Source organism: Acanthisitta chloris, unplaced genomic scaffold, assembly GCF_000695815.1.
Source record: "Acanthisitta chloris isolate BGI_N310 unplaced genomic scaffold, ASM69581v1 scaffold19653, whole genome shotgun sequence".
Lineage (NCBI taxonomy): Eukaryota > Metazoa > Chordata > Aves > Passeriformes > Acanthisittidae > Acanthisitta > Acanthisitta chloris.
The window spans coordinates 1-11,792 of NW_008666781.1; the positions used below are offsets into that span (position 1 = coordinate 1).

Below are 11,792 nucleotides of genomic sequence, written 5' to 3' on the forward strand. Positions count from 1 at the left end.
CAGGTTGACTCTGTGATTCTATGATCTAGGCTGCTGTGGACACAGTAGCTACCAAAATGCAAAACTACCGCCACTCATTCCACTCCCATCCACTGATAGATTAAAAAATGAGAGTCAGTTCATCAGCAAATCTTCAGACAAGCCAGTTGCAAAACCAAGGCTGGGTGCCATCTCTGTCCCCAAGACATCAAGGCAGCACATGGAGAAGGGCAGAAAGTCTCAAAGTGGCATATTGACACCAAATTTCTTCATTTGTCTACATCCAATAAATCCTGAGCCCTGGACCTTACTTTGGGTAGGCTGGGGAGGCGCCAGACAGCCTTAGCATTAGTAGAACAGTACTAAACACCAAGGTACAGCCCCAGCTGCATAATTCTGTCTGCAGGAAAACAAACAGCAGGTGAGCACCAGTGGATGTCTCTCATCAGTACACTCAGAAGGTTATTTAAACACAGTCTGGAGATCTATTTATTCAATAAGGGCTGTAATTAGCCTGCAAATTAATCTCAACACATCCTTCCATAGCAAACTGAGAAATGAGATTCCTTGGGGGGAAAATAATTTAAGTGTTGCTGCTGACAGATGAATACTCTGTATTCAGACTTAAAACTAAAGACATTAAAATTAAGGGGGGTGAGTTTATATTGCTAACTACTTAGTAAGAACTGAGGCAGGAGGGCCCAACGAAAAGCTTCCTGAAGAGGCTGGAGAAACCGAAGAAATCGCCAATACTAGAAAACAAAGTCTGCCCCTTGTAGGTACCTGCCTGACAGAAAACTCACAGAAGAGATGGCAACTCTTTCGATTTACTTCAGTAGGCTTTGGGTCAGCTCTCAGATGCAGCAGCGTCGTATATTTATTCTCACTACCAAGAATAAATAAAATTATGAACTGTCACATATGCACACCTGTCTTTATTCAGACTCCTGTTCCATGCCAGCAATCAGACAAAATAAGATGTTAAACATTCTCGTAATTATTGCCAGTGAAACAAGATTCACCCTGCTCAGCCTCTCTCCTTGTTCTTCAGATTTAACTCCTGGCACAAACTTAATGAACAAAACCGGAAGCAAAGCAGCCTGTGCCAGACAATACATTCTAATCTGAAATTACATCTCCATCTCTAATGTGAAACCCCAAAGCACCTTTGATAAAAAAACACGCATGCCTTCCAGATACACAGAAATCAGAATTAGCCCTTGTGTATTCCAAGTCAGAACCAAGTGGCTGCTTCTGTCTGCTCTAATCAGGAGACACCACTCTGGGTTGGCATGACCACAGGAGTTTACAAGGCACACAGATCAGCAGCTAACCCTACTGGAGTTCAGTTTCACCTCTCCAGGCTGCAGAAAGTCTTGATCACTATCAAGTGAAGGCAAGAGGGAAAACAACAGAATATACACTGTATATATTATGTAAATTCCAGGATGAGAAATGTGCCCATCGCTTGTCATGTTTGACAATTAAGATTCAGAAAATGCAAGCTGGGTGTTCTGTTTTGAACCACCTCTCAGTAAAAGTGAATGCCATGCTCTGCAGTTAATTTCTTACCTTCAACAGCCCTTTCGGGAAGTCTTTGCCATCGTTCATCCCTTGGAGGTTAGCAATGAACTCTTGGCAGGTCATCTTTTTTCCAATGTTCTGGAAGGGATGTCAGAGAAACATAGTATCATATTCATGCTTTTTTCCAAAATGATGTGAGTGAGCAGCACCAGATTAAATGCATTTTCCTAATCTCATTTAAACCTAAGGCAGGCAGCACTAAGAAAGCATTCATGAGATTACTCAGAGACAAGCATCTTTGTATGCATATAGTTAGAAAAGGGAAGGTGCTTTTGCACCCAAAGGCCCACACACCCATCCAGAAAGAATAACAGCTTAATACTAGGGGGTAATGAAGAATGCAATCATGAAGCTTTCTGCTATCTGCATGGCACCCTACATTCCCATGTCTACAGAGGCTCTATCAGTCTGTGATGGAAAAGCTCTGCTTGCATCTGCTGTGGGGCACAAGGAAACAGCTGACTGAGGCCCTGTCCAGACCTTTCTATTATAATTTCCAATGCTTCCATCCAGTAGCAACTGCCCTGAGTTGGAGTAAAATACCCAGGAGTGGCCATTACCTTTTCAGACTCACAGGCTGAGACTGCTTTGCCATGTCCATATGATCACTGTCTTTTCCTGTCTAATGCTCAGACTGGAAGTTGCCAAACTGAGCAGGAAGGGAACAGCTATGTTCTTTTGGACCTGAACTGCTCCATATAGAGGCTTGAGGCTGCCATAAACTGCTCTTGAATCCCAGTCTCCATTACCTCTCAGAGAACGTGTCTGTACTCAGTCCCCTGAGTGCTCGAAGTCCCATGCTTAGCATGCAGGAAGCCTTGTGAGTGGGCTGCAATGACAATGCTGCATTGAAAAAGGAGACCAAAGAGACCCAAGGAAAGGCAAGCAGCCTGAGATGAGCTGTGAAACATGGTAAAGGCAGAGGGAAAACAGGGCCCTGTGATAATCATGGGATCTTTGGGGATGGCACCGCTGCCAGTCAGGAGAAGGGGGTGAAGATGACTTGTTCACAGCCAGTATATGCTTTGGCTGCCAAAATACACCAGAAGAGCTCTGTGCAATCACGGTGTCTTGGGTTAGGAGCAAGAGCCCACATTAACACAGGAGTGGAGCCCAAAGAAGGGCACCAGTTGGTAATACAGGTCATTCAGTGTTAAGAGTTACATGATAGCTTGGACTTCATAATCCTCTTACTTTTCCATAATATATGACAAGGGAGAGATGGAAAACCACCAGACCTTGACTATCAACCTCACCCAGCCAGAAAGGAAGATCCCACGGCCCGCAGACGGCACAGACCAGCAGAAAGAAGGCAGGCAGTAACATTTCCCACAGTGCATGGCTTCCCGCAACAGGAAGACTCCTGACAACAGTCAGGTTGTAACCCTGGCTCTCTGGTTGCTAAGCTTGCAGAGTACAGTTCATAACTGCAGTCTTCACGTGCAGGGTGGAACTGTTCTAGGACACCTGCAAATGCATTCCTTTCTCCCTGGAACTTCAGTCTGCTTCTGTTCCCTCCGCAGCAGCTAGCAGTCTGGGTGATGACCTCCATGCAGAGAAGCAAGCATGCATCTCCAAGACACAGCTAGCAAAAATTACTTAGTTACACAGAGAACAAACTGTGGCAAGGCAGGGATAAATAAAGGGATTAGTATGAGTTTGTCTACAAGAGTTAAATGGAAGTGTGAACTGAAGGCAGAGCAGCTGCACTACAGCTCTCCGAGCAGTTGAGCTTACTGTGAAATAAAAGTGTCTGCACTTATGATCAGTATGTCAGTAACAAATGGAGCTCAGTGTAGACAAGCCCTGTGACTCATTTGCTTCCTCCTCTAGCAGAATCCTGGTAAGGATGTGGCAGAGCATTATCATTGTTAGGAAACAGGCAATTAGGCATATCTGCAAGGGCTGCATTCCAAGTCGAAAATGCTAAACTTACCACCTATGTGGAAAAATGCAAAGCAATAAAAGGAAGACCAAAATTACACGAAATCTGAGGGGTTGGAGGGAATACAACAACACACACACACATGACATGACACAAGCAGGAGTCTAGCAAATATTACAGCTGCATATACGTAACAGCACACTATTGACTGCCAGTGGGCTAAGCCTCCAAAGTTACACACTGCAAAAACCAGAGTCATCCAGGCTTCAGCTGCAAATCTGAAGCAGCAATGATAGGTTTAAACAGACTGTTTACTCCAATACCTAATGAAGACAGTAGGGCCCACTAAAGCATTGCAGGAAGCAATGGGAATTGCCGTCAGGCTGATGCATGACCATTTGATCTCCCTTCCTGGACTGCAAGGCCAGGAAGGTTGGAGCGCAGGAAACCCAAGGTGCTTATAGCTCTGGGGAGCAGGATACCTGTGCATGAAGTCTCAGATGTACTCAAGAGAAATTGCATGTGCTAAGAGGCACACTGGGGCACCTTCCTGTACCCTGCTCACCATCACATGTGACTGACATGCTCTCCAGCTGGAGAAGGCTAAGCATTCAGCTAAAAAAATTATTCTTAACTCCCTTCCCCCTCGTGCTTCTATGATTTTCAGACATAGCATTCAATTAATTGGAGGTGGGCCTCAAAACTCCTAGTGAAGAACAGACAAGGCTTGGTTTTATTACCTTCACCGACCTCAGAGCTGCGCCCATAGGGGCTCAGCAGTCCTTGGAGACAGACCCAAGATGCCTTCATCTCCTGCTACCCAATCCACTACCCTTGCTGTGTAAGAGTTCCTAATTGAGGCCCTCCTGGAAAAGTCCTTGGCAGCACAGCGGAGGGTCTCAGCCAGAGAGAAGCCCCAGAGCCACCTCTCTGAAGGCACTGGTCCTGCATGTCGTCATGCCATGCTCCCTGTGTTTTCCCCTCTCCCATCCTCACTCCAGGGCAGAGGAAGCCTCCCTGTCAGCATGTGGAACACCATACATAGCAGGCATATTGCACTGTGGGTGCTGAAATACTCATCCTAAGGCTGCTGGCATCCTGCACCAGTGTGACTAAGAGGACTCAAACCAGAATACTATTTCCCCTGGGCAGGCAGTGGGGACAGGTGTGCAGTGGGGAAACACAGGGCTCACACTCAGCATGTCCACGTCCACCCTTCACTCTCCTGGCTCTGAGCACACCTGTCAATAGTCTGGCTGTGCAGAACTCTGGCTCCACCAGATCTGCTGCCTCCAACTGGATGCCTGAACACATCACCTTCCCTTTGTGACCTTCCCAAAGCTTCTTCACCTTCCTTCTTTCTTCTGCCTTCCTCAATGTTTTTACATACTGTAAAGGGGAAGCCAATCCCAAACACAGCTTTGTGGTCAGGGCCAGCTGCTGTAACTATGGAAGGATGGGAAGCACGCTACAAAGACAGGGGCCTGATAACAAGGAGTATCCTCACGTATCATGGCAAAGCTAGGCACAATGCCAGCCTACACATGACTGCTAAGGTGTACTGGAAAGGCCTTCCCAGGACAACAGCGTTCTCACAGTTTGCTGAGGCTTTACAAGCAGGCCATCAGCAAGGGAAGCCTGCTGCAAGACCACCCCTTCCCAGCACAGTGGTGATACGAGCAGTCTACCCAAAGGTGTACATACTCACATGGCCATGCAGGTCTGTGTTCAGCAGCATCATGGCACACGTGAGACAGTGAACTCCATCTGCAAAAGAGACATAACAAGAGTCACCTGCAAACCCACGACTGGACCTTTAAGAACAGCAGAACTGAGCTTCATAGGCTAATTGAGTCTGTTGTCTCTATGAGAATCTGTTTTATCAAGAAATACACATAATTAAATAAATGAACTATGAGGTCATCACACAGCTGTCAAGCCAGAACAGTCTTTCTTTTATTTTTTAGTAACTGTCAAAACTATCTTGCAGCACTCATGGATGAGGCAAACTAGACAGGAAACCACACTGTCACGTTTTGCTTGCTAATAGCAATACCGCAGTCTGGATCAACACTTTCTTCATACTTTATTTCAGTGCAGAAAGGGAAGGGTAAAATACACTCACTCTTGTGTGCAGCCAATGCAACATGGTACTCCTTTTTCCTCCTTCACTGGTTCCCTCCTCATTCAGGGCTCAATTAGACTGAATTTTGGAAAACTTTAGTCAGCCATTTATGCTGCCTTGGCTCCATGCGGGGTAGAGAGTACTCATGGGGTTTCTAAGGTGGCCCTGTGGACCCACAAGGGTCATTGAAGCCCAACTCCTGGCCCTGCACACACCCAAGAATCACACCTTGTACCTGAGGGTGTTGTCCAAACACTTCTTGAACTCTGTCAGGCTTGGTGCTGTGACCACTTCCCTGAGAAGCCTGATTTAGTGCCTAACCACATGCTGGGTGAAGAACCCTTTCCTAATAGCTAACCTAAACCTCCCCGACATAGCTTCATACCACTCTCTCAGGTCCTGTCACTGGCCACCAGAGAGATGATATTGGTGCCAGATCCTCCACTTCCCCTCCCTCAGGTCACTGGCCACCAGAGAGATGATATTGGTGCCAGATCCTCCACTTCCCCTCATGAGGAAGCTGCAGACTGCTATGAGGTCTCCTCTCAGTCTCCTCTTCTCTAGGCTGAGAAAACTATGTAGCCTCAGCCGCTCCTCCTACAGCTTCTCCTCTCAACCCTTCCCCGTCTTCCTAGCCCATTTTTGGATACTTTCTCATAGTTTTATGTCTTTCTTATATTGTGGTGCTCAAAACTGCACACAGTGCTAAGATCCTGGGCAAAGTGTTCAGAACTCCCTTTGACCTAAATGCTTACTCAGGCTCAGAAGTGGCAATTTCTCTCTTGTACCCTAGGCTAGAGAAAGGCTGCCACATGAACAGGCAAGTCATTACTTCAGTCTGGACAGGATGCACCCATTTACACAACTGCCTACAGTGTCTTGAAACACAAAAGGCAATAGGCAGATGACAGATAACATAGGAGCAGATCCTGTCTTACTGCTAGCTCTTCCCTTCCCCAGCATGACAGCCAGTAAAGCTGAGCAGGTGCAAAGTGGACAAACATCACCTCACTGCAACAGCAGCAGGTCACAAAGCAAGGCATAGGAAAGCATGGCAGTACCTCCAATTGTAGCAGCTCCTTCTCACTTACACTTGAGATTAAAGGTACAGTTTAGCCTGTGCTTGCTTTCTTTCTCATCCTCCTCCCTCTCTCAGCATGTGATCAGCCTGCACTATAATCACAGGGCCACGTGCCTCTACCAGCATGGCTGGCTGAACACAGCAGCTACGCCAGCAGACAGTTTGTCCTCTTCTCCAATGCCAATTTTCTCAGGTTTGATCTGTGTGCTTGTTTGTTTCCCTCATCCATTTCCAAAATGACTGCAAATGTTGGCAAGGACAGAGCACTCTGACTGATGTTAGATAGTTGGTATGAAACCATGCCAGGGTCTGGATACAGCACCCAAAATTCACCCCCACAACTGGCAAGAACTGGCATGCCATCTGCCAGTGCATGCAGACACAGGCACTGAATGGAGTACAGAAAGCAAAGAGCTTCTCTTCCACCTGAGATGGGACCCATTCTTGTCCACATGTGTTCAGGTAGAGTACAAGTACCCATATACACTGAAGTCAATGAGACCAGAAACTACAACTGAGGACATTCAAACCTGGAGGAGCTAGAACTGAGGATTTACACTGAGGAAGCCTAAACACCTTTCCTGCTGGGGATAAATACAGATTTTCCACAGCTATGTGTGGAGAATGTGGAGGATTTCAATGCTTAGCCCAGGCAGTCTCAAAGGTGTGATACAGCAACTACACAGCTTCAGTTCCCAGGCATACATCATACATGTTATTGAAGGTGAGAACAAAGGGAAAGGTAAACATACACCTTTGTATTAGAAACAAAGTTACCTTGAGAAGAAATGGTGTTTGGGTTGCACTGGTAGTATCTGCTGGAGAAATGGATTAAAACTCTTTCTCGTTCCTGAGTTTCTCCAATAAGTGAAAAGGCTTTAAAGAAACTCCTAAAAGAACAGGAGGAAAAAAGTGAAATTAAAGTAATAAATCTCTTTTTGCTTTGCACAGCACACAGACTAAAGCACACTACACATCAAGAAGTACATAAGCACACACCGGGCATTTGATTCCAAGGAGCCTTTCTTGCAAAATGCGCTATTATTCCATGTGCAGTTAATTCCAGTAATACAGTAAATGAAGCAAGAGTTAAATTACCACTGGTCCCAGTCATGGAATATACAAACCAATAAGTAATTCCACCATTTGAAAGAGCTGTTCTTATTTTTAGCCTCTTTCCTTTGGGGAAGAAACTGGAGCAGGTGTTGTTTGTGCATGATAGGCATCCAGGATGTTCTCTGTCCTCTTCTAATTGCCTGTCAGCCCTGCACTTTCTAACTTTACACCCAGCAGTATTCCATTCCAAATCAGGGGAGCTACTCCAGGTGATGAAGTCAAGTAGGTGCACTGCAGACTCAGAGCTCACACCAAACGTGTGGTCCTCCTTCTGGAAGGTCACCTATCACAGTGGCCAGGACCACACCAGTTGCCATGCAGAGGACAGTGTGACTACCTGATCTGCAGAAAATATCTGGAGAAGAGGGCAAGAGTCACAACATCTCCCACCGAGCTTCTAACAGCAGGAGGAACAACCTGGCCCTCCTGGGTTCATGCTCACCAGATACAGCCAGCAAACATGTGCAGAGGGATGGGAGACACACACATCTTTCTCTTTTATTCCAAAATTGACCACCCCTCCTCCTAACCATGCTGCTATTCTTCTTGCTAAAAAAATTGCCTCACAGCCAAAGATCACCTTCTGAACTCTCCAAAATCATCACATCCTGGAGCCAAGAGATGACCTCAGTGTTACCAGTCTATGCTCATTTGTCAGGACGCTTCTAAGAAAAGCCTGAAAACACAAACCTTCAGGGTCCGAAGTAAGACAGCATACAGAATGAGTGTCTAATTGACAATTTTTTAATACCCCATGAGACTGAAACTAACACCAGATCTGAGAGGCATGGAATATATTGCTGGAACATTCATGTCTATCTTGCCTCAATGCATAAACTTTAATTTTTTCTCTTTGATGTAAGGTCAGAGACAGGCTGTACTTGCAGCAATCTCGCACCCATACAGAGTGTGATCTGCCTGGTAATAACTTAATTTCACATGTAATGTATTGCAAATAACCCAATTTAAAAGTAGATAAAAGTGAGTTGACACAGGGTTTCTCTGCCCTTACTACCTTGTGCTCCCAGGTTACATTTTGACAACTAGCCGTCTTTCTGTCTCCTTCTCCAGCTCAAGCTCTTTCTGTGACACTCCCTGCCCATGCCAGGCACCACCAACCTACACCTTCTTCTCCTCCTCTTCAGCACCTTTACCCCCTGGAAGCTGACTCAGAAAAGCAACTGATGAAAGAATGTTTGGTAAATAAACAAAGCAGGTTCCTCACTCTCAGTGAGGAACTGATGCAATGCTGCTGCCAAGGGCTACACAGATGAGTTTCTGTCCACCAGGAAGACCACAGAATCATAGAATACTCTGAGTTGGAAGAGACCCACAAGGACCACTGAGTCCAACTACTGGCCCTGCACAGGACACACCCAAGAATCACACCATGTGCCTGAGGGCACTGTCTAAACACTTGTTGAACTTTGTCAGGCTTGGGGCTGTGACCACTTCCCCAGGGATCCTGTTCCAGTGTCCAGCCACCCTCTGGGTGAAAAACTCTTCCTAATATCTAACCTAAACCTCCCCTGGCAAAGCTTCATACCATTGCCTTGGATCCTGTCAATGATAACAAGAGAGAAGAAAGCAGTGCCTGCCCCACTGCTTCCCCTTGCAAGGAAGTTCTGGACTGCTATGAGGTGTCCCCTCAGTCTCCTCTTCTCCAGGCTGAATAGATCAAGTGACCCCAGCCATTCTTCGTATGGCTTCCCCTCTAAACTGTTCACCATCTTCGTAGAGAGCATCTGAAGGAGGGCTAATAGCTTTATATCTATTTTATATTGTTGCACCAAAATCTGTCCATATGTCCAGGGTTGTACACGCCAAGGTGCAGAACCTGGAGCTTGTCTTTGTTAAACTTCATACAGCTGGTGATTGCCCGGCCCTCTAATTTTTGTAGGTGTCTCTGCAGGGCAGGGCCTCTCTGTCTCCAAGTGAGTCAATGGCTCCTTACAATTTAGTATCATCAGCAAACTTAGTATACCTTCAAGTCCTGCATCCAAGTCATTTATGAAGATGTTGAAGAGCACTGGGACAAAGAAGGAGACCTGCAGAACCCACTAGTGATAGGTCACCAGCCTGACCTAAACCCATTCACCATAACCTTTTGCGCGTGACTCATAAGCCAGTTGCTCAAACATCACATGACATGATTTTCCAGAAGTGTGCTGGACATTTTGTCCAGAAGGATCCTGTGCGAAACAGTATCAAAAGCTTTACTGAAATCCAAAAAATTCCATCAACTGGCTTCCCTTGATCTACTGGGTGGGTTACCTTGTCATAAAAGGAAATTAGGTTGGACAAGCAGGACCTTGCCTTCATGAAGTTCTGCTGGCTGTGGCCCATGACTATGTTTTCTTTCAAGTGTTTTACCCTAAGTCCCATAATAATCTTCTCCATGATTTTACCAGGCACTGCAGTGAGACCGACAGGCCTGTAGTTACTAGAGATATCCTTCTTGCACTTCTTGAGCATTGGGACATTTTAAAAAAAACTCTTTTTGTTGTCCCCCACATTTCTGTCCACTTTCAACTCCAACTGAGTTTCGTCTGCATGAATTTTCTCTCTACAGCAGTTAGCAGCATCTCAGTATTCCTCCCATGTCACCTGACCTTGCTTCCCTGGTCATCCAAGCTAGGCTTCTGCCTTGTCTGCTTGACTCGTGACATTTAGCAATTGCCTGTTCCTGTCTCATTAGGAGGCAGTGCTTCAAAAGTGACCAGTGCTGAAGGATCCCAACATCTTCAAAAGCATTTTCCCAGGGGACCTTACTAAACAGTTCCCTGAGCAGCCTCAAGTCTGCTCTCCCCATGTCCAGGGTTGGATGCCAAAATGGACTGTGAGAGGGGCCAAAGTAGCTGTCTCTCCTCCTACAGCCTGGTGAAAGATGCCAGAGGATGCGCTTAGGAGATGCATGGGCAACGTGGGTCCAAGGTGTGGAAGCACAGCAGAGCAATGAAGGAAAAACCCTTCGCAAGTCCCAGACTTGCCATCGAGGCTGCACAACAGTCTCCCATAGCCTGGAGGTAGCATGGGTCTGGGTGACTGCCACGGGCTCCAAAATACTTAACAAACCACAGCTTGTCAGCAAGCCAGCAGCAACAGCACTGTTACCTCTTCCTCTCTGCAAAGTGCAACACAGCAGACCTCAGTTTCCACAGGCTTCAGGACGATGCTCTGTCCCTGGCTGCTGCTGCATGCTCAGGGCATGTAGCCAGCAGTTGCTGCAGCTAGTCTTGAAACCTCAACAAACCCCTGGCTTGCTTAAGTCCCACACAAGCCTGGGCATATTTTAGAGAAGGTCATGACTATTAATATTAACAGGAGATCTGATGGGAGTAGAGCCCACTTAAATATGTGCCACAAAGCAATTACATGTTGGATTTCACAATTTAAAAGATGGATATATTTAGCATCACGCTTCAGGGCTGCTAAAACCTGGAACGAGCAGTAGACCTCCCACTGCCCCAGCAGCCCCTGCCTTGTGCTGAGCGGGTGCTCCAGCTTGGCTCCTCTCCCCCTCCCTCAGGAGCAGGCAGTTTTCACTTGCACAGGCATGCTTCACTTCCACCACCTTCAGCAGACAGGACTCTGGGGCTGCCTCAGAGTCTGCCATGGTCTTATGGTTTCAGACCCCTGGAAATGCACTTGCAAGGGGACTAAGAAGCACATGCAGATCTCCTACATTTGCATCATTAGGAAAAAACAATATCCCACTTAAGTAACCTCAGCCAGCTGATGTAAACTCATTTTAAATTGCTTTAAACCCCAGAACACCAGCAATGTGCTAACAGGCCACTGCTACACAAACTTGGTATTTTGCTTTCTGAGAAAAAAAGTACCGAGAACAAAGATTGTTGAGGTCTGACTCCAGTGTAAAAAGGCAGAAAAATTGAAGGGCTGGGTTTTCAAACACCTACGCTGGCAGCTACCAAACTCTCAACAGCATTTTCCACATGGAAGCTTCTGCTGTTCTGCACATTTTTGTGTGCCTCAGGGAGACACAGCAAGGGGGGCTGCTG

The 11,792-nt window shown here is 46.4% G+C and overlaps 1 protein-coding gene across 1 annotated transcript in view; it reads right to left on the reverse strand.

The window, feature by feature from the left end:
• Nucleotides 1-1,551: 1,551 nt before the first annotated feature.
• LOC103799921 (PH and SEC7 domain-containing protein 3-like) overlaps nt 1,552-11,792 on the reverse strand; it is a gene marked incomplete at both ends in the record, with an annotated part of 11,047 nt that continues 806 nt past the window's right edge. The window contains 3 exons of the mRNA XM_009072276.1: nt 1,552-1,641; nt 5,157-5,215; nt 7,432-7,544. Of these exons, the coding sequence (XP_009070524.1) occupies nt 1,552-1,641; nt 5,157-5,215; nt 7,432-7,544 (262 nt within the window). The remainder of the gene's footprint in view (nt 1,642-5,156; nt 5,216-7,431; nt 7,545-11,792) is intronic.